At 44.9% G+C, this 26944-nt stretch overlaps 1 protein-coding gene across 1 annotated transcript in view; it reads left to right on the top strand.

Moving 5' to 3' along the window:
- The first annotated feature begins 15686 nt into the window (after positions 1 to 15686).
- Positions 15687 to 26944, top strand: part of ANK3 (ankyrin 3) — a 190115-nt gene continuing 178857 nt past the window's right edge. Inside the window, exon 1 of the mRNA XM_081329703.1 lies at positions 15687 to 15905. Coding sequence (XP_081185829.1) covers positions 15792 to 15905 — 114 coding nt within the window. The 5' untranslated portion in view covers positions 15687 to 15791. The remainder of the gene's footprint in view (positions 15906 to 26944) is intronic.

The following is a 26944-nucleotide window of genomic DNA, read 5'->3' on the forward strand; positions in this document are numbered from 1 at the left end:
GATCGAAACACAAAAACAAGATCAATCCATTTAGGGGCACAGATTTACAACCTCCACCAGCAGGAGACTTAGATCAATCAGCTCATTCTGCCGAAATGTTGCAAGGCGATACCATTGGCTCATTTGAATGTCCAGCAGTTCCTCAAGGAAGACATCAATTTGAGATGTATGTTTCCTTTTTTAAACATGGCCAGGCTGGTCTGGTGCACTTTAGGTTGCTTTCTTTGCCTCTGAAGGGAACGTCTTGAAGAATATATATACACCTTTGAGTATATATCTCATTCTTCAGCAACTAGTTAGCAGTGTCTTTAACAGTATGATTTGAAGTTTACTATTAACACCTTATTGTTGCGGATGCTTCTTGTGTAGATTTATTTTCTAGTCTTCTATCAGCTAGTGCTGTGGTGGCAAACCTATGGCACACGTGCCACAGGTGGCACGCAGAGCCCTCTCTGTGGACACTCGCACCGTCGCCCCAGTCCTATGCCTTCCGCTGGGTTTTATAAAGCCTTTTCGCTTTAGGCCTCCGCTGCTGTGTGAAAAAAAAAGGTTCAAACAATCAACCAATTTCAACTTCTCGTGGGGGAAAAAAAAGATCTCGCAAAGTTGGAATTGATTGATTGAACTTTTTAGTCCCACCCAGTCTGCCGTTACCACTGCAGCCATGCCCACCCAATGGGCCACACCCACCCAGTGGGCCACGCCCACCCGGCACACAACGATACATAAGTGGGTTTTGGGTTGCAGTTTGGGCACTCGGTCTCGAAAAGGTTCGCCATCATTTAGCTAGTGCAATTTAAATGTGCATAGTAGCATTTTCAACCCTAGTGCAATATTTGATTTGGGATTATGCACATTGCAAATGAATAAATGAATCCTCTAATAAGAGAGCGGTGGGTGCAACAATCCAGTTAAGCCACTGCCATTAATTTTAATTCCATTTGACGTAGCCAATTTACTTTTAAATGCAATTCTGCATTTCATCATTCTGAATTTTGTTTCCGCCCCCCCCCCCCCCCAAGAAAAACCCCAACCCTGACCAAATCTTTTCAATCTTGGGAAAGGGAAATTGGTTGGCTATCTGTGAACTAGAGGTGAGTATCTTACCAGCTTTAAATAGGACTAACTGGACCATGCTGGGTTTGCTGTTACTTTTTCCATGATGGACATTCCATCTTGCTTATCTGGGTGCTGGATGATAGTTATACCTAAATATATATATGAACACCAAATGAACATTTTCAGGAATAAAAAGTAGAGCGTTTTCTCAGACTTGCCTCCTGATCCATCACGGAAAGAGGGATGTGTTCAACGATCAACTGAAGTCCATCCAGGCACAGAGGTGCTCTCAGAGGCTGGCTCTGCACCCCCTGGCCTCCACTGCCGATCTTCCTGGCGACGAGCAGGTTCTCTTGCCAGGAATTCACCTTGCCTGGCCTGGTGCTCTTCTGGGCACCCAGCCTCCTACCTTCCCACTCTGCTGAGGTCAGCCTGCTTGAGAGCACTTTCCAGCTGCTCCGGAGTGCCATAACCCCATTACTGACACACAAAGTGGTTTAAACAGTAAATAACAAAAGTCAGTAGCTTTGGGATTCATGTAATAATGTTCTTGGCTTTAGAGCTCATTCAGCACGTGACTCAGTGCCTCTGTCGTCTTCCCCAGGATCCAGTTCTTGAATGTCTGGTTCAGCCTGGCCTGTGGAACAACTCCAGAGCTGTTGTCATTTTGTGTGCTCCTTCATTAGATTGCAGGGAAGTGAGAATCTCCGGAGGGGACGTGGTTCCCCACACAAGCACAGAGTAAACATTTGGGCTGGGCTGGGCTGGGCTCTAACAAGCTATGATGTTTGCTGAGCGATCGGTCCACTGAAAGAGAAGCTTTTAGACTGCTGCCTGACATGGAGGGTTTTTTTGCCAGGTAGCAGAATTGGGGAAAGTTTCTCATCTGGAAAGACTCCTGAGTCAGCATCCAGCTGCCCATGCAAAGAGACTCCAATCCTCTACTGGAAGTGGGCACTTTCCGATGTTTGTTCCTGCCATTTGGACCCCGTGTGGTTTTCTTTTTAATCCACCGGATTGCATGAACACCCTGGGTGAGGCCAGCGCTTCTAGATCTGAGGACAGCTTTTATGTCTAGGTACCACGTTTCCCCCCAGTCCTGGGGAGTAGGCAGGGGGCCTTGTATCCTCCAGGTCTCTTGGGCCACAAATTTCAGGTCCTGCCAGTTAAAACTTGCCAAGGCTTGTTTCCATCTCCAGGTTGGAAAAGTGTTGCTGGAGCATCATCCACAGAGACTTGGTCTGCATACAGGCTGTTGCTCCTGAGTAGGTAGGGTCATGTTGCAATTTGAAAGGGCAGCTTTTCTAGATCCTGAACACTTGGGAGACAGTTGGCAACAGCGTCAATGTTTGCAAAAGAGTTTTTCAGAGAAAATATTTTTTGAGTGATTTCAGCTTGTGTTTTAAAACATTTCAGACCATCAAGCGATGCTGACATTCTTCTCCATGTTTCTGGGAAACTGAAATGATGTACCCGCTTTTCAATGACATATTCCATTTATAAGATGACCACAAATGACTAATGGCTTTTTTTGAACCTACTAAGCTTTCAGTGGGCACAAATGGGCATCTTCCTCCTCCTCGCTTGTATGCATTCGCATTGTGTAGAGAAACAAATATGTGCAGTTGCTCGGCAGAGGTGTACCCAACGTTAAAGGAAGCATATGGAGATTAGCTGGCAACATGGGCTGAAGGAATTAAAGGAACCCTATGCATTCGCCAGAAATCCTCCACCATGTTAAAATGTGCCAATTGGACATATTTCTCTGCAGTTTTGCATGATGCTTTAGACCAGGGGTAGGCAACCTTGGCTCTTTTATGACTTGCGGACTTCAACTCCCAGAATTCCTCAGCCAGCATGGCTCAGCTTGGAAACCTCTCCATTTCTCCTCAGCATGGCTGGCTCAGGAATTCTGGGAGTTGAAGTCCACGAGTCATAAAAGAGCCAAGGTTGGCTACCCTTGCTTTAGACCCTTGGGATCAGGTAGCCTGGATGGAAAAGCACTTAAGATTCCCTCCCATTTTCTATATGCATGCATCTGAGAAATCAAAATGCTTAGTGACTGGCCGCAAAGACTTCACCGGTCTTTTGGGTTTTAGAGGAAAGTCGCCAAGAACTTCAGATTTCTTGGTCCACCACCTTCATCATCCTCCCCTGCTGAAGCCCATTTGGGTGGATTGGGACTTCAAGCTGGGAGTTTCAGGCATTGCAGGGCTAGGTCATCTCTGAGGCCGGTGACTTAAGAAAGGAGGTAGGTCCTTTCCCACAAGGGTGGTCATCCGAGATGGAATCAAACATCTATGCTTGGGTACTCACAACCCAAGGAAGGGAATCTAGAACAAGGCAGAGTTCTCACCCCGGATAGTACTGGGATGTTTTTGTTCTCTGTGGCTTTGCTTTCTTTCAGAGTAGGTTTTCCCACTACTTCTTACTGCCATTTGTTAGTTCATGTAGTGGTTTTCAGCTTTACTATAGGTAGGGAATGTTAGCCTCTCGGAGTCCTGCTGGATTGGAGTAATAAGCCCCAGCGGACAAAGAAACAAGCAAATAAGTATTTTCTACTTTCAGCTGACTTATCTAAATAAGGCATTTGCTTGCTTTCAAAACTGATAACCAAATATTGGCAAAATAGATGGTTGATACACTTTGTTTCAGCCAGCTTATGTTGCAATTTGGCCAGTTTCGTATTTCTGTCTTCTCTAGTTGCTGGTTGTTGTTTTTTTTCCTTTTCTAATGCTAAAAGTTCAGTCCTATGTTGTTGTTAGCTGCGAAGTTGTGTCCGACCCATCGCGACCCTATGGACAACGTTCCTCCAGGCTTTCCTGTCCTCTACCATCTTCTGGAGTCCATTTAAGCTCACACCTACTGCTTCAGTGACTCCATCCAGCCACCTCATTCTCTGTCGTCCCCTTCTTCTCTTGCCCTCAACCTTTCCCAGCATGAGGCTCTTCTCCAGTGAGTCCTTCCTTCTCATTAGGTGGCCAAAGTATTTGAGTTTTAGCTTCAGGATCTGGCCTTCTAAAGAGCAGTCAGGGTTGATCTTCTCTAGGACTGACTGGTTTGAGCACCTTGCAGTCCAAGGGACTCGCAGGAGTCTTCTCCAGCACCATAATTAAAAGGCCATTAATTCTCTGGCACTCGGCCTTTCTTATGGTCCAGCTTTCACTGCCATACACTGCAACTGGGAAGACCATAGCCTTGACTACGCACTTTTGTTGGCAGGGTGATGTCTCTGCTTTTTAGTGTGCTGTCTAGATTTAACATGGCTTTCCTCCCCAGGAGCAAGCATCTTTTAATTTCTTGGCTGCAGTCCCCGTCTGCGGTGATCTTGGAGCCCAGGAAAATAAAATCTGTCCCTACTTCCATTTCTTCCCCATCTATTTGCCAGGAATTGAGAAGGCCAGATGCCATGATCTTGGTTTTCTTAATGTTAAGTTTCAAGTCCACTTTTGCACTCTCCTTCTTCATCCGCAACAAGGGGCTCTTTAGTTCCTCTTCACTTTCTGCCTATGGACTCACTGAAAACCTGCCATGAACCTCTTCAAAGCAAATGTGCATCCAGTGAATAACAGACACCAAGAAAATGCGCTTTAATGAATCAGAGATTCCTAAGATTAATAACCTTGCTCGATAATTACTTTAGGAACTGGCAACCTCAGAATTCCTCCTGTCTGAAATGCCATCTCGGGTGACCTTGAGGCATGACCGCAGCTTGGAGTCTTACCGAGATAAGTGGTGCGCTTGATTTATACTTTATGATTCCATCAGTTGCACAGATCTGCCTGGGCTGTGTTCTGTATGCTCCTGTTGTCTGAAACTCACACCATCACAGCTGATGGGGATGTGGCTGCAATTGATTTGGATTTTTCTAGCTGCAGTTCCTGGCTTCCACACCATCCCCAGATACAGTTGCTTTCAGCTGGATTAATTTAGTGATTCTTTTGATGATAGCAAAATCAGTATTCAGCAATACAACTTTCTGTTCATCACTTACACACATATATCCTAAAGAAAACATGTGCTTGTCTCCTAGACCAGAGCAGCGTCAGAGCTGGTGGCAGCACCTATTGACTTGGGCTGGTTGACCCAGAGCTAGATAGTTGTGGGATAAAACAACATCAGAAAGTTTTTTGTTTAAAAAAAAAAGAAAGCAGCAAGAGCAATAATGGCCAATTTCTTGATTACTCACGTAAGGACCCCCTCCATGAATGGGTCTCTGTAGCCAACAGCCCTTGAGAAGGTAACTTGATGTGCAAAGACACACCTTCCATCCTTCCGAGGTAGGTAAAATGAGGACCCAGATTGTTGGGGGTAATTAAGCTGACTTTGTAATAATGCCGCTTAGGGGGTGTGTGAAAGCCCTAACAAGCAGGCATATACATAGAATGAAGGCTACTGCTAAGCTTGTAAGCCGCCCTGAGTCTTCGGAGAAGGGCGGGACATAAATGGAATTAAAAAAAAATAAAAAACTTCACCAGCTCAAGTGTGTGTATTGTCTGGTATGCAAATTATGAGCCAGTCAGATCACTTAAGCAACTCAGAGGTTGAGCCTAAAGGGGACCTCTCTGCATTCAAAAAAATAAACAGAAATTATGCTGTTCATAGGCTGATTTCATTCATATTTGGTCATTCCCGTTTCTGACGATCTCTTGATCGGGGTGTGAATGCCATTGCTCAAGGGAACAATTGTTTGATTATAAAAGCCTTGTGCAGGAAAGTTGAGAGATAGTGATAAAGGGGATCGGGAGCACTCCATGGTCCAAGTTTTGTTTTGGATTTTACTTTACATATTCAACTGAACTTCATATTTTATTGCTGAAGCCGCAGTTCACACTTGAATTCATTTCGATTATATTTTTGTAACATAAATCCTATATGGATTTTTCTTCTCTACCCTCTCCCTCCCCTCCCCCCTTTTGGGCCCTGTCTTTGTGGTTTTAGGAAGTCGAAACCTAGGAAGCTGGTTAGACTATTGTTGTCTTTGTGAATCAGGGACTGAGCAGATTGAAATGAAAACAAGGCCACTAACTGTCCCATGAATATATTTTAAAATGTAGGTCTTTTCTCTTTTGAATATGTGAAAGCAATTCCAAGTGAAAATAGTTTAGTGACCAGGAATTTAAATGTAATGCGCATGTGAGAAGATTGACTTTTGATCTATTTGTTTTGATCTATTGCATAAGGCAAGTTTAGTACTGTAAGTCCTTATATTTCAGCAATTTATATACCATTATAAATGCGTTTCCTGGAGACTGCCTACTGCAACACAACAGCACCTCTTTCTTGGATATCATGACTTTTAGTTTTTCCTCTTTTCCCAATAAACATGAATGCTCTGAAGTGCAAAATCAACAGAGTTGACTATTTTCTCAAAAATTGTAGGATCTCAAGCTCAGTTTATACATTTTATTTTTAAGTGCAGTGAATACAAGTTCACAAAAACTGATACCATGCAAGTTATTCAACAAAGTAGAAACTGCTCAGCAAAGTTTGTTAACTTCGCAACTGTTAAATCCACAATTGAATCATATAATCATGTAATAAATAGAATAGAATAGAATAGAATAGAATAGAATAGAATAGAATAGAATAGAATAGAATAGAATAGAATAGGACAGGACAGGACAGGACAGGACAGGACAGGACAGGACAGGACAGGACAGGACAGGACAGAACAGAACAGAACAGAATAGAATAGAATAGAACAGGATGAAGAATAGAATAGAATAGAACAGGATGAAGAATAGAATAGAATAGAATAGAATAGAATAGAATAGAATAGAATAGAATAGAATAGAATAGAATAGAATAGAATAGAATAGAATAGAACAGAACAGGATGAAGAATAGAATAGAATAGAATAGAATAGAATAGAATAGAATAGAATAGAATAGAATAGAATAGAATAGAATAGAATAGAATAGAATAGAACAGAACAGGATGAAGAATAGAATAGAATAGAATAGAATAGAATAGAATAGAATAGAATAGAATAGAATAGAATAGAATAGAATAGAACAGAACAGGATGAAGAATAGAATAGAATAGAATAGAATAGAATAGAATAGAATAGAATAGAATAGAATAGAATAGAATAGAATAGAATAGAATAGAATAGAATACTTTATTGGCCAAGGGTGATTGGACACACAAGAAATTTGTCTTCAGTGGAGAAGCTCTCAGTGTACATGCAAGCAACAAGTGATAAATCATGATCATAATCATCATAAAACACATTCATCATAAATTATAAGATCCAACACTCAGTGATAGTCATAGGATACTAAATAAGCAATCATCCTTAGACTAGACTAGACTAGACTAGAACAGAACAGAACAGAAGAGAACAAGACCTGGAAGGGACCTTGGAGGTCTACGTCCAGTCCCTGCTCAAGCAGGAGAACCTATACCATCTCAGTCAGGTGACTGTCTAGCCCAGGGGTCAGCAACCTGAAACAGTGAAAGAGCCACTCGGAACCGGTTCCCTCACAAAAGGAAAAACTGGGAGCCGCAAAAAATGTCTGCGCATGTGCGTACATGCGCCCATGTGCAGAACAGGGTTTGACTGAAGAGTGGAGCCAAGGCGAGATATGCACCTACCCTGCATATTTGAATTGATTGGTTGAACTTTTTTAGTCCCACTTTTTTTTTTGGGGACTGCACATGGCAGAGGACTGGGAGCCGCAGGAGATGGCTGAAAGAGCCGCATGCGGCTCCGGAGCCACAGGTTGCAGACCTGTGGTCTAGCCTCTTCTTAAAAATCACCAGTGATGGAGTGCCCACGATTTCTGGGGGCAAGTTATTCCAGTGGTTAATTGTCCTCACTCAGGAAGTTTCTCCTTAATTCCAGGTTGCTACTCTCTTTGATTAGTTTCCAACCATTGATTCTTGTTCTGCTCTCTGGTGCTTTGGTGAATAACGTGACCCCCTCTTCCTTGTGGCAGCCCCTCAAATACTGGAATACTATTTCATGTCTATTTCTTCTTTTCTTTAGACTAGCCAAACCCAAGTCGTATAGCTGTTCTTTGTATGTTTTAGTCTCCAGGCCTTTGATCATCTTAATTGTTCTCTGTTTTTTTTTCCCCAAAGTCTCAACATATTTTTTGTGATATGGTGACCAAAATTGGCTGCAGTATTCCAGGTGTGGTCTTACTAGGTTTTTATAAAGTGGTACTAATACTTCACATGATCTTAATTCTATGCCTCTGTTTATACAACCCAGGACTGTATTAGCTTTTTTGGCTGCTCCTGCACATTGCTGGCGAAGTCAAGTGATCGTCCATTAGGACTCCAAGGTCCCTCTCACAGTTACTGTTTTTAAGCCAGGTCTTGCCTAATCTGTACTTGTAGCTTTGATTTTTTTGCTTTTCTCCACATTGAGGCTCATTTTGTTGGATAGGGCCCATTGTTCAAGTTTGTCAAGATCTTTTTGGATCCTGAGTTTGTCTTCTGGGGTGTTGGCTACTCCTGCCAGTTTGGTGTCATCTGCAAATTTGATGTGTTCCTCTTCAATTCCCTCATCTAAGTCATTGATGAAGATATTGAAGAGTACTGGGCCTAAGACAAAACCTTGTGGTACCACACTGCTTACTTCTCTCCATGTGGATGTAGTGCCATTGAGGACTACTCACTGAGTATGGTTTGTCAGCCAGCTACAGCTCCATCTGGTGGTGATGTTGTCTATTCCATCTTTTTCTAGCTTACTAAGGAGTAGGTTGTGGTCTACTTTATCAAATGCCTTACTGAAGTCTAAGTATACTACGTCCACAGTATTTCTCTGGTCTACTAATTTAGTCACTTTATCAAAGAATGAAATAAGATTGGTTTGGCATGATCTGTTTTTAACAAACCCGTGCTGGCTTGTAGTTATAACTTTGTTTGCTTCTAGTTGTTCGCCGATCTGTGTTTTAATTATCTTTTCTAGGATCTTCCCAGGTATTGATGTTAAATTGTTTGGTCTGAAGTTTCCTGGGTCCATTTCCCCCCCCCCCCTTTCTTGAAGATGAGGACCACATCAGCCCTTTTCCAATCCTCAGGTACTTCCCCTGTGCTCCAGGATTAGAAACTAAATAAAACAATATAAATTGTAAGATACAAGCAACAAAGTTATAGTCGTAAGAAGATAAGGAAATAGGTAATAGGAAAGATGAGGAGAAGAATAATAGTAACACAGCCCTACTAGGTAGTTTGATAGTGTTTTGGGGAATTAGTTATTTATCAGAGTGATGGCATGGGGGAAAAAAACTGTTCTCATGTCTAATTGTTTTGGCGTGCAATGCCCTATAGCTGCATCCCGATGGGAAAAGTTGAAACAGTTTATGTTCAGGATGTGAGGGGTCTGTAAATACTTTCATAGCCCTCTTTCTGGCTTGTGCAGGACACCAGTCCTCAATGGAAGGCAGGCTGCTAGCAATAGTTTTTTCTGCAGTTCTAACTATCGGTTGAAGTCTCTGTCTGTCTTGTTTGGTTGCAGTGCCAAACCAGACAGATATAGAGGAGCAAATGACAGACTCCATAATTCCTTTGTAGAACTGCATCAGCAGCTCTTTGGGTGGCCTGGACTTTCTGAGTTGGCATAGGAAGAATAACTCTTTGTTGTGCTTTTTTGATGACATTTTTGATGTTAGGTGTTCATTTTAAGTCTTGAGGTATTTTAGAACCTAGAAACGTGAACGTTTCTACTACTGGTACTGTGTTGTCTAGTATTGTAAGAGGTGGTAGAATAGGAGGGCTTCTCCTAAAATCGACTACCATTGCTACAGTTTTGATTGTGTTCAGTTCAAGATTGTTCCAATTGCACCGCAAGGCTAGTTGTTCAACCTCCCACCTGTATGCAGATTCGTCGTTGTCTCCAACGAGACCAATCACTGTTGTATCATCTGCAAACTTCAGTACTTTAACAGAGGGATCCTTTGAGATGCAATCATTGGTATATAGAGAGAAGAGAAGTGGAGAGAGAGCACACAGCCCGGGGTGGGGGGGTGGGGGTGGGGGGGGCTATGCTATTTGTACAGGTATCTGATGTGATTTTGCCTAGCTTCACCTGCTGCTTCCTGTCTGTTAGAAAGCTTATGATCCACGTACACATGTGGTCAGGCACAGCTAGCTGATTTAGTTTAGTGAGAAGAATATCTAGAAGGATAGTAAAGAATGCCGATCTGAAGTCTACAAAAAGGACCCTTGCATAGGTCTTTGGAGATTCAAGATGTTGTAGGATGTAGTGCAGAGCCATATTAACAGCATCATCTGCCGATCTATTTGCTTGGTAGGTAAATTGCAAGGGATCTAACAGTGGATCTGTGATGGTTTTCAAGTGGGCCAGTACCAACCTTTCAAACGTTTTCATAACTACGGATGTCAGAGCAACCAGTCCGTAGTTGTTCAGCTCCTTGATGGAGGCCTTCTTTGGCACTGGAATGATAGTAGAGCATTTGAAGCAAGGAGGAACATAGCACATCTCTAGTGATTTATTTCCAGAAGATGGTAGAGGACAGGAAGGCCTGGAGGAATGTTGTCCATGGGGTCGCGATGTGTCGGACACAACTTAGCAAATAACAACAACAACAGTGATTTATTAAAGATGCAGGTCAAGATGGAGGCCAGTTGGTCAGCACAAGCTTTCAAGCAAGAAGGAGTTACCTTGTCTGGGCCTGGTGCTTTCCCAAGCTTTTGTCTGTGAAATAGACCTTGCACATCACTAGAGGTGGGGAGGGGGCAAGGGGATGGGGTGAGTTGTAGGAGGCTTGACTGTTGCTGGTGTGTCTGAGATGGGAATGGTGGAGATGGGTGACAGTGATTTCCTCTCAAGCCTACAGTAAAACACATTTAGGTCATCTGCCAGTTGTCGATTCCCTTCAGCATGGCAAGGAGGTTTCCACGCTGAAGGGAATCATGTAAACATGTAACCGGTAGTGAATGAAGTGGTCCTTTGGGAACAGATGCCTTATGGTCAGAGTTGGCATTTATTTATTCATTGTATTTTTATCTCACCTTTATTACTTTATAAGTAACTCAAGGTGGCAAAAGTACGTAATAGTTTTTCTCCACGTTTCATTATTTTGAGCATTTTGCAATCTCCGAGTAATGTAAAAAATGTCCTTCAAAACTTAATCAGGAGCTGGTTAGCCACTTCTGAAGCAATAAAGGCTGGATTAGAAATGAGATGTGGTCCCTGTAAGAGGCTGCCTCTATAATCTGCTTTTCCAACTAGACTTTCTCTTCCTCTTAAGCATTCTCTGCCATGGCTGGTTCTGAACAGCTGAAAGGATCTGAGAGGAGAAATCAGGGCTCCTGATCCTCCGGGAGAGCCACATTCCATCCGACGGTCTTGAACAGGAACCAGAGGCCCTCACAGCTATTGGCAGGAGGTCTTTTGTTGTAGGCAACATCATTCATTGTCCTGCCTTAGATACCAGCTATTAAAATGTGGGCAGTGAGCCTTGGGAACAAAGAATTTGGACAGCTGTTGTGCACTGCTGAAATGCTACCGTTGGAGAGATGGGGGAAACCTTTGCATTCCGTTTCTAGGGTGTAGAAATCCCTCATCTGTTATTTGGACAGGATGCTATTTGTCGTGCTATCTTGTACCATGTGGCCATTGGTACATATGGACCAATAAGTAGTTGCTTTGGTCCATGTACACTCAAAGTGGGACACTTTTCAGTTGGCAATCTTTTCCCAAGTCTTCCATTATTTGGTTTTGATGAATGAGTGTTTGCTCTGAAAACCTGAGCCATTTTCAAAGTTGCACAGCTTATTCAGCACAGAGGATTGGGGGTTTGGGTCACTTGCTAGAGTAGACGAAATGCAAATGATGACAATCCCAGAGTGTAGAGGAGTATGGAGTTAAGTGCAAGAACTTTTAAGTAAACCAAGAGGAGGGGAAGATCAAAATGACCCTTCTTGTGGTACCATCGTGGTTTCTTCCAGAGGTTGTAAGGAAGGTTGTCCCTGAAGCTTTAGACAAATGACTGAAAATTATTCCTCCTATGATGGGTGCACATTTGTAAATTAAATATTCTGATTATTTGCTTCCTGAGAAGGGCAACTGGATAACGTCTCCCTCTGTCTAACAATTTGGCCCTGACGATGATGTGACAGGTCCCTTAAATCCTTCCGAGGTAGGTAAAATGAGGACCCAGATTGTTGGGGGCAATAAGCTGACTTTGTAATAAAGCCGCTTGGGGCCCCCCGAAAGCCCTAATAAGCAGGCATATACATAGAATGAAGGCTATTGATAAGCACATTGATTTGTGCTTTAGATTGTAAGTCTTCGGAGAAGGGCGGGATATAAATGGGATAAAAAGAAAAAAAATCTCCTTGTTCAAATCCTGTGAAAAAGCGTTGGTGAACTGAAAGTCATGGACTTGGACCAGCTGTCAGATGTGATTCTGTTTCCTTGTGATTTCTTGGCATTAGTTCTAGTCCTGCTCTGTAGAACCAGGCAAGAATGACCCTCTTCAGTTGAGTCTCTCATGGTGCAAGAATAGTGCATTGGGAACAGTGTTTATATGTCAGGGCAAACAAGCAGTCGGTGGGATTAGTGCAAAAAAATGGGTGAAGCCACCAATCTTTCTCCCCCACCCCAAGGACCCCTTTTCTTTCTTTCTGATATGCATGATACTCTCCATTCCTCCTGGCCCAGAAGATTACTGGAAGACAACAGGTAGATTTTGTCACAGCCCTGAAATATTGGTTGAAAAATGCTGAGGGATGCCTTAGATTTGGCTCATAAGATCTCAACCTCTGCTGTACCAGGACAAAACATGTATCTGCTCCGACGTCAGCATTTGGTTTGTCTCTTGAAGTGGTTGATGCCACGGGAGTTGGTGGGATTCATTTCACAAAAGGGGAGAGCTGGATGAAGCAAGTCCAGGACCAACTCCTCTTGGCCCTTTCCCACCGTGTTCTCTGAAGAGGACACCCCTCTGTCATGCTCTTTTGCACTTGGTGAGAAAAGGCTGAAGGGGCTCCGAAGCAAAGTGAGGGGAAGGAGGTGGAGGCTTTCTTTCATTGTGACAAACGAGGAGACCAAAGCAGCTTTGAGAGAAAGCTTCCCTTGATTTTCCTTTGCAGTGAAGCACCACTTGGGGAATTTGATGTGACCGATACTGTTGGGTCCCCTCTGATTAACTTTCCTCCCAGAATGTGCCATGTTTTGCTCTGTTTTCTTGCCCTTTCTCTGGGCAGCAGCCTGCAGGACTATATAACCAAACAGGCAATGGGGGTCCTTAATCCCAACAAAGGGATGCGGTGGCTCAGTGGGTTAGGACGCTGAGCTTGTCAATCAGAAGGTCGGCAGTTTGGCGGGTTGAATCCCGAGTGCCGCGTAGCAGAGTGAGCGCCTGTTACTCGTCCCAGCTTCTGCCAACCTAGCAGTTTGAAAGCACGTAAAAATGCAAGTAGAAAAATAGGGACCACTACGGTGGGAAGGTAACAGTGTTCCGTGTGCCTTTGGCGTCTAGTCATGCCGGCCACATGACCACGGAGACGTCCTCGGACAAGCGCTGTCTCTTCGGCTTTGAAATGGAGATGAGCACCGGCCCCTAGAGTTGGAAACAACTAGCACGCATGTGCGGGGGAACCTTTACCTTTACTTTAATCCCAACAAACTGGGTTCCTCCAATACGTGAAGGTCCAATTGCATGAGTTTTTGAGATGGCCGTAGGGTTTTGAGTCTCTGCAGATGGTAATATTATCCTGGCGGTGTTGATTTTTAAACTACTTTTGCATGCTTTGTTACCATTTTATCGTAGCGTTATTAAAGGCTTTAATTACATCATTATTGTCACCTTTCCTTGCTTAGAGCAGGGGTGTCAAACTGCCGGCCCGCGGGGGGCCCCCGGATGCATCATAGTGAAACCGTGCCCACCCCATTGCCGGCAATGGCAAAAAAGTCACTATAAGTCACATCACGTGATGTGAGTTTGACGCCCCTGGCTTAGAGGGCGCTGGTGTTAGAAAAGAAGCTTAGAACTACTTGGAGTAGGTTGTACCTTTTATGAAGAAAAAACCAGAAAACTGCAAAATTATTGTGTAATTCTTGGGGTTTCTGAAGGTCACTGGAAAGGCTGACTGAAATCCAGGGGCTCCTGTAACCCAAGATCTCTCTCTCTCTCTCTCTCTCTCTCTCTCTCACACACACACACACACACACACACACAGACAGACAGACAGACAGACAGACACACACACACACACACAGTCTTTCACCACCACCATCCCTCAGCACCCAGGAGAAGGTAGGCAAAGTACCTGCATTGCGCTGGGAAGGGAGGCTAAGAAGTGGGGGCTAAGAAGTGGGTCAGATCTCCTTCAGCTGATTGAAACAGAACTCTGGAAGAGGGACATCTGCCTTGATGAGGAAGGGGTGGGGCAATCTCACACACACACACACACACACAGACACACAAACACACAGATGGAATGACATTAATGGGCCCAGAGGAAATCACAGTGCCTCTTGTTCCAGAGCTGAGATTTCAGCACAGTTACAGGGAGACCCAACTCTTCCACCAGATCTGATGGGAAGCAATCTCCTCCATTTGACACAGAAAGTCCTCTTTCACTTGGAGGGAAGTGTGCTCTAGCCCCCCCCCCCTGTGTGTGTGTGTGTGTGTGTGTGTGTGTGTGTGTGTGTGTGTGTGTGTAAAAAATGCCCCTGCAGGCCTTCCATACCAATCTTGGTTTACCTCCCCTCATGAATATTCAAAAGCTGCAGTCGCTGAGGACTCAGGGAGCAAAAAATAGCAAGGTGAACATTAAAAAAAAAACAACCCACCGCTCTGCACCCTGGGTGGAGAAATGAAGGGGAACCCACCCACCCACCCACCCCGCCTTTTGATCCTAGAGGAGAACATGGCCAGGACATTTCCCAAGCATGGGCTGCTTCTTTGATGCCCGCATGATGGCATCTCCAGCCTCCTCCAGAGCTGTGTTGTAATCAGCATGTGCTGGAAACAGGGGACCGACAACAATGTTTGCTGTGGTCCCTCTGCAGCAAGCCTGGAAGAGTCAGCATAAAGGACGCACTGTTGATCCAGCAATGCAGGCATTGTTTCTTCCGCCAGGCAGCAGTTAGGGGTCTCCATGGTAAATCTTTCTCGCCCACCTCCTCCCTCCCTCCCTCGCCTCGCCCCCCCCCACCCCCACCCCGCCAACCCTTCTTTCTTGACTTCTTGCCACGGCCAGCAGTTTGATCTAAAGTAGGAGCTGCTCCATTTCCTTCTGGGTTAAGGCGCTCAGCCCGCAAACCTGGGCGAGGGAGCGCCGAGCAGCGGCGGCGGCAGCGTCGTCAGGATGCTTTGAGGGGCGGATTTCGGGAGCGGACCTGAGGATTTACGGAGGAGCAGCCGGGCGGGGGAGAGAGAGAGAGAGAGGGGGGGGGGGCTGCTCTGCGACCCTCCGGGCAGAGCCATGGGCTGCAGCATACCCGCTTCGGAGGCAGCACTTAAGCACTTCCAGCCGGTGGCCAGACCCCCAGCCTCCTTAACCCTGCTCTGCCCGTCCCCGCCGTCTTCCTCACGGGGTTCCCGGCTTTATAGCATGGCTGCTGCCCCCTTTTCTCCAGATTCAGGTGCGGGCAGCGCTCTCCGAGGCTGAGTTGGGTAGGGTCGGTGGATGCCTCCCTGCCTCTGGCCGGCGCACTTGTCCCTGGGCTGGGCGGAGCGGCCTGCGGGTTTTAACGGCTCTTCCGTGGGAGGATCGCTCCGGAAGGGGGTCCTTCGTGCGTTATGGCTCACGCCGCCTCCCAGCTCAAGAAGAACCGAGATTTAGAACTGAACCCCGAAGAGGAGAACGAGAAAAAGAAGAAGCACAGGAAGAGGTCCAAGGATCGGAAGAAAAAGGTACCTCGGTTTGTCTTGGCAACGTCTTCCCGCGGAGGCAGGCTTTTGTTTTACTTGGCTCCCGCCGCAGCGTGAAATGTCAAGAGAGCTTTGATGCAGGGAACTTGTGATGGAGGAGGAGGAGGAGGAGGAGGAGGAAGGCTGCCCAACGTCCCCGGAGCCCTAACTCTGGGCCAGGGGAGAGAGGCTTTGAGAGGCAAATGGGCTTCTTTCAAGTTAGGCTGAGGTGCTGTGACAGGTCTGGGTGTCCTGTCCATTTGCTCCAGCAGATTGAACCTGCTTTGAAGCCCAGGTCAAAGCAGAGCAGGAATGGGGGGAGGGGGGATTTACGGCTTAGATAAATCATAAATCATAAATCACCTCTGCATAGATCATGGCAAAGAAGAAGGGAGAAAGGTTGATGGGGATTTCACGGCTTGCAAAGTTAGGGCTTGCTTTATGCTGAGATTTGTGGAGAACCACAACGAAAGGTTGTCCGGTTTGTCTCTGACCTGGGGCGGGGGTGGGGTGGTGTCTTCCTTTGCGTTGACCAACTTTCTTTTGTCAGCTTGCCCTCATGCTAAATAGCGGAGAGGGGGTTTGCTGAGCTCCATGGGGGAAGGGATGCTGAGTGGCCCCTTCCATGCCTGGGATGCTGTCGCACCTGGAAAGCAAGGGCCCTCCCCTCCCCTCCTCCACCAGCCCCTTGGATGCCCCCCTCCTTCACGAAGAGGCTTTGTTTCAGCTGGCCCTTTGAGAGGCTTCATGGAAGAGGCCCAAGGCTCCATTTCTCCATCATGAAATGGCTGTGAATTTTCTTAAAATGCTCCAGTGATTGTAGCTGGAAGACAGGAATGAGCTTCTGCTGCCTTCTACTATGCCTTTGTTGAGGTTCCTCAAGGGGTGCGTTCCCTAATGGTCTCTGAGCATCGAAGCCTCTCTTGCCTTAGAAGACATGATGGCTGTCAAATTTTCTCGGGGGGGGGGGGCTTCGGCTCGACTAGCAGCTTCTCATTCCTTGACCGCCTTCCTCCCACCCCGTTGCCTTTGCAAAGTGCAGGGCTGAGCATCATGTGAAAGCACCATGAAGCTTCTCGTGCAGGGAGACCATTAGTGGGACTGGCTACAGAGGGGTTGCAGTCGGCAGCACAGACTGCCGCATGGAAGCCCTGAAGATCCCATCCTCTTAAAGGGACAGGCACACGCTGTCTTTTCCAAGGGCTTCTGTGCTTTTTCTGCAAGGGTGGAACTGGTGGGAGTAAATTACAGCTTTAGAATGGTGGGTTTTCAAGCTCTTTCGCTTTGCTCCCCAGCCTCTGGTTGCTGAGGGATGAAAAGTGGAGCTGGGGCATGTTTCTAGCAAAGAGTCCTTCTTCCAAGCCATCGGAGGACTCCGAAAAGGTTGCCGATGTTTGGTGTTGCGGTGACCTGCACTGCCACATGCATTACAGTGGGAACTATCTAGACACTTCCTTCAGTGGGCGTAAGCCACACCTTAGCAGGAGCAGGGTGGCTTTGGGTCTGATCCTGCTGCCTTCTTGGGGGGATAGAGAAGCATGGAGACAGAGGATAGAGAAGGCCAGGTAGTGTCTGCTCTTGGTTCAGAGATGAGCTCCACTGCTTTGCTGACAGAAATACATTAACTGTTCAGAGATCCTGATACCTCGGAAGGGAATCACCTAGCAACGACTGGGGGCACCTGGACAGAAATACCCAGTCATCATAAATGTCACCCATTTCCTTCTTTCAATATGTGTCTTAACGGGAGACACTTTGATCCCAACCATCGGGCAATATTTATTTCCCCCCTGCCCTGCCGTGGGGTGACTTGAGCTCAAAATACTATGGGACCATTTAAAAGAACTTGGGTCTTACTGGGAAAAATGGGGCTTAACTCTGCTGCATTTGCAGGCTGGGGCAGGCTGCACATCACCTGTACTGGGGAGCTTTTGACATTCCTTGGCGCAGCACAGAAGACAGGTTTCCCTCTTTGTAAATTAGGTAACTAATTAAAAAAATGGATTTCCTTTTCACGAGCTTTGTTCTTGCTCTGTGCTAATGCTGGACAATGTTAGAAATACTCCTTGGAAGTTGCATTCTCATATTGGCAAGAACTGGATTCCTGGGTGTCTGACACAACAGAGAGTGGTCCTCTCAATTTCCAGACCTGAGGAGCTTCCACAGCCTTTTAAAAGCAGCCCCCCACCCAACCAGGAGATATTCCCACCTTGAGTTACAGGAAGCAGTTCTGCATTCCTTACGTTTTATGATCCAGCCACGTTGATGGCTTTCAGATCCTGTTCTATTAAAAGTTAAAATCAGAGGGGATTAACTGGAGTTAAAGGGAGGTTTTCTGAGCTCGCTTGCCCAGTTCTTGCATACAAAGGAAAGAATAGTTTGCTCTTTGACTAAGGCAGGGGTAGGCAACCTCGGCTCTTTTATGACTCATGGACTTCAACTCCCAGAATTCCTGAGTCAGCATGGCTGACTCAGGAATTCTGGGAGTTGAAGTCCATGAGTCATAAAAGAGCCGAGGTTGCCTACCCCTGGACTAAGGGAACTGTTTCTCTGATGATTCAGTATCATGTTACATAATACTCTACAAGCTAGCTCTTGCAGCCTAAGCATGAGTTCCTCTCCAGCTGAGCCACTGATTAAGTCCAGAAATACTCACTCCAGCATTTGATCAATGAAAATAAGGATCTTCCAGGACTTATGGAAGGGAAAGAGTCTGAGATACCCGTGTAGATGAGATGTTTGTTTCATCGGGGTTGTGATTTTGGGTGTGCTGTTCAAGAAAGATGATTCATATCTGCAATTTAATGAACTAAGATAATTCGCAGCCATTTAGTTATCGAGGGTGTGGATCAGGCTGGGGGGATATGAATAGCTTGGAACCATCACATGGCAATGAAAATGTGTGTGTGTGTGTGTGTGTGTGTGTCCATCACAGGGGATCTTTATTTCTGAACTTGGTTACGGAAAAAGAGGCTCAAGGGGGGAGGGGGGGCTCAAGCTTTGGCAAATTTTGTGATGCTTGGACCAGCTTGAGCAGCTCAGAAGCCTGACCAGGGACAATCAGGACAGCCATTGGAGATGTCACCGTCTGAGTTCCCATGGCCACCTTGTGGGGAGAAATGTGGAGATGGCAGGGTTTCTGTCCATAGGAAGGCAGATCACAGGAGCAGGAGAACTAGACTCCCAAGTAGAACAGCTGGATTTCAGACATCTGGTCATGAGGTTGCCTGGACCAGCAAAGCTGACTTCAATCGATCAAGGAGAATATTTGTAGTTCAGGGTTGAAACGAAGGGTCCTGGGTACTCTCCAAGCTTAGTGGTTCTCTTGCAGATGGTTCGTGACCCAACTAGGATCAGTGCTGATGATGTTACCTAGTTTGGGTAATAAAATGTCTGCAAGAAAACCACCAAGCTCAGAGAGCATCAAGGACCTTTTCCCTTCTAGGGCACTAGCTCTGCAGGAGACACAGGAGCAGGGGAAAGAAGCACCCACGAGAGATAATTTCCAATGGTTCTGGGGTCTTGTTCAGAGACTCATGGTGGCAATGACATAATGACAAATGCTTTGAGCAGAAAGTTGGCATAAGTTTGTACTTTCAGCCGAGAGGGGAATGGCAGGCAGAATTCCTGGTGGGAAATCTGTGGCATACAGGAGGGTTTGTGGCTTCTGGGCCTCTCTTCCTTTTTCACTTGACCCCCCCCCCCAAAAAAAAACAAAGTTCTCCGCAGTTGGAGCACTGATGGCCAAGCAAAAGGCGCATTCCACGAGTCGGATCTTAAATTAAGGGCATGCCATGCAGCACTGCCTACTTTGGTGATGGACTTCTCCTCTCTGTATTCATATGGGCCCTTGATACTCTGCCTGAGACCAGAGCAGTCCGGAATGGGACAACTTGCCACAACCAACTCACTGTGGCCAACTCGGCCGTGGCAGACATAGCAGTCAGCCTATGCAGAAACCCCATTGGTTGGTTGAGAGAGCAGAGGAACTGACTGCCCAGTTCTGCATGTCCCTAATAGAAATGCAATTCTTAAAACACCCCTTGAAATAATCTATTTTCAGCCTACATCAGGAGCAGAAACATTTGCTAAGGGAAGGCCACGCCAAAGTATGCACAGCATGTGGGAAAACTGCACTCAGAAAGGAAGAGGAAACAGGAGGCTTTCTGGGCCAAGTTGTAAGCTTTTAAAGGATGGAACAGATCCATTTATCTCCTGCAAGGTTGAAGGCCCACTTTTCATTCCACCATTCTCTCCTAGCTCTTCAAAGGTCATGACCCCCACTTACTCCAAAGGAGCCTGGGGATGCAGAGAGATGCAGGGATACTGTGAGTTCTTTATCCCCCGGCCTTTCTGAGGGCTGGGCCTGATGGCCAATCCAGCATTTGGACAACAAAAACGTCTGGGTTTTGTTCTTGGAGGATAGATTTGACATTAGCTGTTGGAGCAACAAGAAAACTATTGCAAGCTAATAACTGGGTAAAAAGAAACGCATTCATTTCTTTTGCCCCTTTCTCCTTTGCTTTCTTTGGAGGTTTGTTCAGTCTACTGTTGTTTGCTGATTAGATCTTGGGGGAATGTCAGGAAAATTTTGCAACAAGTTTGAATAATGAACATAGAAAAGTACATTTTTCCCTCTCTTTTTTTTGTTCTCAACTTGCTTGTCTGGCCTAGAATGGTTCTGTTCTGTACTATATTTGGCTCACTTACATGGATATGGTATATACCTTTTTATGTTCTTTATTTCATTAACATGCATTTTGCTTCAAGGTTTACAGCATCTTCCTTATTTTCATTTGAATTTATGTTCCATTAAGGATCTTCATCTAGTAGCTGTATCCTTGGAGTGGTTTACTGTCTTCATTACAACCACCTTTTGGAAATGTTTTCCTCACTTTGGGGACTGTAATTAGGAATTTATTTTCATTTCAGTCGTTGATTGGAATAAGGAATTTTCAGGATTTACTTCCTTCTCTACTATTTTCTCACTTCATTAAAATCCTGGCAATTGTTGGATCCCTGATCTTTGGAGGATCAGTTTCTAATTTTGCATTTAATTTCCACATGAGACTTTGAAAAATGCTGGAGTGATTATTTTTATCTAATTTATCTATGAATAGCTCGTATTATGGAATAAGCTGAGTTTAAAAATAGCCAGCAAATCTATTTTCAGTACAAACAGGGCCCTGTAGAATATTTTGGCCAATTCACTTCTTAAAGAGTTTTTTTTTTAAAAAAACTTGTGTTGAACTAAAAATCTGCATTTGATTTCAGAGTGTATCTTGGCAGCTGAAATAAACATTTCCTGTTTGGATTGCTCGGCCTTGATGCTGTTACTAGTCCCAAAGATGCAAATTTGTCAGCAGGCCCCGTTGTGATTCTTAAGCATGTAACTCATTTTCTATAAGAAGTTGGAGGAACTGATGAGTTTACACTAATTATTTACGTAACCTTTGAAATAACAAGGAAAACCCACTGCAATGTGGAATTAATTTTATTCCTCTAAATCTTAAAAGGAAGTAAATGCAACAAGTCATTTTTTTCCCCTTATATATCAAGTCATCTCAAAAGAATTTTAAAAAATCAGTTAGTTTCAATTGTTGAGATGCAGTTTAGAAGTTGGAATGTGGATTAATTAATTCAGACACGATTTTATTCTTACCACCTTTGGAGTTGAAATGCACTGGATTGTTAACGTTAAACTAATCCCAAGTGTCAAGACTACTTAGGTCTTTCTTGGTTATATTGCCAGTATTTGATCTTTATCAAATCATCAGGAACCTGGGTATTGGACATGGAGCCTGTAATGTGGAATGGCCAATACAATTCAGCACCTAGAAGAAAAATCTGCACCTGGTTTGTTTCACATGACTTACTTATACTGGTATGTGTCGTCTTCAGTTTTGAATTAGTTTTCAATTTTTGGACAGAGGGGTAATTAATACAGATGTAAGAATGCAGTTTCTTCAGTTGAATAGAATGTAATACTTTTTTTTAATGGAAGGGATGAAGAGAATGGTTTGAATATGGTTAGTGATCCATGGTGTGGAGAGAAAAGGAAGGGGGTGAAAATGCAGCATCTGATGCACAGAGAGATTTCCAGGAATAATTTAATTTAATTAATTTAATAATATTTCTATACCGCCCTTCTCCCTGAGGACTCAGGGCGGTTCACAGGGCAAGAGTAAAATACAAAATACAAATATTAAAAAGAAATTAAATGATTGCCCAATTTTAAAACAATTGATATACAATTATAAAACCCCAAAGATAAAATTAAGAATACAAAAAATAAAAAACCCCACCAATCCCCATCAGGCTAGGCCGGCTTGTACAAACAAAAACGTCTTGAGATCGCGACGAAAGGAGCGAAGATCGGGCGCCATCCGGAGCTCTACTGGTAACTGATTCCACAGCTCCGGAGCGCCCACAGAGAAGGCTCTCCCCCTGGGGGCCACCAATCGACATTCTCTGATCGGTGGCACCCTGAGGAGGCCCTCTCTGTGGGAACGCACAGGGCGTAGGGAGCTTGATGCCGGCAGCAGATGTTCCCTGAGGTACTCCGGCCCCCTGCCATGGAGGGCTTTGAACACCATTACTAGTACCTTGAATCTCACCCGGAAGGCAACTGGTAACCAATGCAGCTCACGGAGCAAAGGTGTAACGTGGGAGTATCGGGAGACTCCCAACACAACTCTCGCGGCTGCATTCTGTACCAGTTGGAGCTTCCGGGTGGTCCTCAAGGGCAGCCCCATGTAGAGAGCGTTGCAGTAGTCCAGACGAGAGGCCACGAGCGCATGAGTGACCGTGCATAAATCATCCCAGCTTAGATAGGGCCGCAACTGGCGCACCAGGCGAACCTGGGCGAAAGCCCCCCTAGTCACAGCTCCTATATGGTCTTCCAAGGTAAATCTGAAAGAAAGGAAGAGTTGAATGTTGAGTGCAATCTACTAGGGAAATAACTTGCATTAGTTCTTTTGAAATGAATAGAAACTTCTGATTGTTTCAGTGGAACTGTCTAGGACAGTTTCTGGCTTATACGTGGAAGACAGCTAGAACATAACTGGAGGGAAACGTGTTTTAAGTCTGACTGAATTCTGAAAATAATTCATTATCAAGCCTCTTCTGGGCTGTTCCTGGAAGTAAAGCTGTTCCTATCTTGTATCCTCTCCATGTTTACCCAGCATACTTTGCTGAGGGTTTCAGGGCCTTTTGGGATCATATACTCTCTTGGTAGCTCACCACAATGTGTGTTGAGTAGACATTCTGAGGGTAAAATGGCTCTATAGCTTGAGTTGCTCTCTCTGTGGAAACCTCTGAACTTAAGAAAGAAAGAGAATGGCTACCGTCCCATGCATCCACTCCCACCCCACAAGTCAGCTCAGGAGTCTTGGCTACTGTTGTTGTTGGCTGTCCTGTGAGGACTGGCAATTGGGAGGCTGTATCAATGTATGTTACTCATCCCAGCTTCTGCCAACCTAGCAGTTCAAAAGCACGTAAAAATTCAAGTAGAAAAATAGGGACCACTCCGGTGGGAAGGTAACAGCGTTCCGTGCACCTTTGGCGTCTAGTCATGCCGGCCACATGACCACGGAGATGTCCTCGGACAAGCGCTGGCTCTTCGGCTTTGAAACGGAGATGAGCATCGGCCCCTAGAGTCGGAAACGACTAGCACGCATGTGCAGGGGAACCTTTACCTTTATCAATGTATGTACTACAACAGGTAGGTTTAGGATGCTTCTAGGTTTGTCTTAAACATTGGGGCACAAGTGGGGTCTGTGTCATCAAGGACCCTTTATTGGCTGTGCTTGGAGTACCAGATATGTCTGTACTTGGATGGAGGCAGCTTCACTCTGATAATCATAACATGGACACCCCTTGTTTAGATTACTATAATGCATTACCCCTGGGGCTATTCTTGAATACAGTTTGGATATGTTAGTGAAGACGAACTCTTGTGGCAAGGGTGATAGCACATTGTGGTCACGTTCTTCACTCTTTATCGTTGAGGATCTTCTCTGGAGGCTCCCCTAGGCTGAGACTCAACGAGTGGCTACTCAGAAGATGCAAGGCATTTCACAGGTGCCCCCCCATGGATGTGGCTCCCCACAGTGGGACATGGGCCCCATCCTTAGTGTCTTTCTGTTGTAGGCAGAGACACGTTCATCTTCTCAGGGGGCTTATTACAACATTAAGCGATGTGCTCCCCCCCCCCCGTGATATTCCTGCTGTTTTAATACTCTGATTTATTGCTGATCCTTGCTCAGTTTATCTTGCATATTATGTAAAATATTTACACATGGCTTTGATGCCAGCTGTTCTGAATTCCTGTTTAATCACTTTGAATTTTGTTGCAAACCACCTTGAAATATTTCATGGGAAAGCAGTGTATGAATGTTTTAAGCAGAGAAAAACAATGGGGTCCTTCTGTCCATGATCCTACTACCCAAAGTCCTGGCTGCTGGGAATAGCTACCCCATTTTGCTTTGTGGAGATGGAGATGAGCCTTTTTCTTCCATGTTCTGGACCTTTTTGGCCTCCATAGGGGCGAGCTTAAAAACGTTTCGGCCTTTGGGTGCATCTCGGTGCTTTTTCAACTGCAGAGGTGATGTTCTGATGGGGGTGGGAAAAGCTTGTGTTTATCTCAGAGGGCTCTACTAAATGGGAAGAGCTGTAAGCCTGGTAAAGACTAAAGACTTTGTGGAAAGAGCTGTATAAATGGTCAGCAGTAGCCAAGAGGGCAGGGGTGGGTGGGTCCAAAAGATTTCCTTAGAGAAAGTTTTTCTAATACTGAGAACATCTTCTGCCATCACTCAGCACACAGGGCTCTTTGTGTGGAATGCATAATAAGTATTAAGTCAGGCAATAAATTTGTAAACAATCTCTCATTTTTAAAGGGGTCTTAAAGACGAACCTTTATTAATGCCTCTTCTCTGGGTTGCCCAGTTTATGTAGATTCTGCATGCTGGAAGCGAGATTTAATTTCCCTTGTTCACAAAATCTCAAATGGGTTAGTTAATTTTGCTGCCAAGACTCTTTATTAAATTCAGAAGTGTTTTTGTGCTGGGAGAGGTAAGATTGGTTGTAATTATGTCTTGCTTGGGGACTGCCTGCACAGATTTGGATCTTATTTTGTTTTCTTAATTTAAACAATTTATGTAACTATTCATTTCACCAAGTGACTAAGGGCGGCTATATAAATTGTTTAACGACACCACCCACCCCACCACAAAGGATTGCAATATGAAATGGTACAGCTTCAGTCAATATTTGAGAGCTAAACCTAACATCTTGGCTACCAAGATATCATTTTAAACAATGTTTATTGCCCCAGCTCACTGCTTTATATATATATATATTTAGAATTTTATTTTTCACTGTTGCGCCGTGCCTAAGGAAAAATGCCTTTAAATTCTTTATATTCATATTCTTCAGAGAGATTGGAAGTATAAGGCACCACTGAAGGAGATCTCTAAACTATTTAGGAAACTATTACTCCTCTTGGCAGCTTCTGATTGCCTTTGTCCTTGTAAACTACGAAGCCTGAGCCACAATGGCAAATCTCTTCCATTTTATTGCCAAAACACCCGGGGTAGATGTGTCCTTGTTGCCAGGAACCGAGCTCCACTGGAGCGTGTTTTTATTATTATTTAATGAAACATGAATTGAGGCCTTTGAACTATGGTGCTGGAGAAGACTCCTGCGAGTCCCTTGGACTGCAAGGCAATCAAACCGGTCAGTCCTAGAGGAGATCAACCCTGACTGCTCTTTAGAAGGCCAGATCCTGAAGCTGAAACTCAAATACTTTGGCCACCTAATGAGAAGGAAGGACTCACTGGAGAAGAGACTAATGTTGGGAAAGGTTGAGGGCAAGAGAAGAAGGGGACGACGGAGAATGAGGTGGGTGGATGGAGTCCCTGAAGCAGTAGGCGTGAGCCTAAATGGACTCCAGAAGATGGTAGAGGACAGGAAGGCCTGGAAGAACGTTGTCCATAGGGTCGTGATGGGTTGGACACGACTTCGCAACTAAGAAAAACAATGAAACAGGCCTGTTTCATGATGGAAACAGCATATATGAACTGTGAAGCCACAGAACCAGTAACCAGAAAGTTAAAACTATTTAAAAGTTCTAATCATGGGGACCAACAGTGAAGACCACCTTGGTAGGATTTTCACTGCAGGTTTGCTTGCCATTTGTACTGAATGAACATTTCAGACTCTCTCTTCCCGTTTGACTGTTTTGTCTTGGTTTGGGCTGAGAAGAAGATGCCTCTCATGGTAGCAGCCAAGACTTCAGCTACGGTTTATTCATGGTTTGTTCTGATGGATCTTCCTCTTGAAGGCCAGGATGCCAAGAAGCTTTTCACCCGATGGAGCCTGGTGGAACTAAATCTCTCTTTTTTTTTTTTTGCATTTGGGGATATTTTAAGGGCAAAACACATATCTCAGCCCTCACGCTTTCTCACCACTGCAAGCAAATTAAAAGCAAGGCCTGGTGGTCTTCAATCCATATGTTGCAACACTCTGCTTTAGGCTTAGAGATGGAATATGTGCTGGGTGACAGCACAATTAAATACATTATTTATAGCATATTACATAAACCAATTTCTCAGTCTGTTGGCAGATATGAATATTTTGTGTAAGACAGTTACACAAAATTCCTTATCTGCTCAGAAGTAAGTCCTCTGTTTAAGCGCACAACAGTCCTCTTGATTTTTTTCCCCAAAAGCTCAGGGTGTTTGCAGAAAAGGGTCAAAAAAGGGAAGACGGTAGCCATGATTGAAATCTCAGAATAATTTAGATAGAAATAAGAAGCTGAATTAGAAGCCATCAGAACTGTCAAAAATCATTGGGAACTTTGATTTAGAATCATTAAACATGGATAAGAGCCTTGATGGAGCAGTGGGCTGATGCCTCCTTCAGTAACACCAGCTGCCTGCAATCAGTGCAGGTTCGCATCCCACCAGGCTCAAGGTTGACTCAGCCTTCCATCCTTCTGAGGTAGGTAAAAATGAGGACCCAGATTGTTGGGGGCAATTAAG

The sequence above is a fragment of the Vipera berus genome (genome assembly GCF_964194415.1).
Source record: "Vipera berus genome assembly, chromosome: 5".
NCBI lineage: Eukaryota > Metazoa > Chordata > Lepidosauria > Squamata > Viperidae > Vipera > Vipera berus.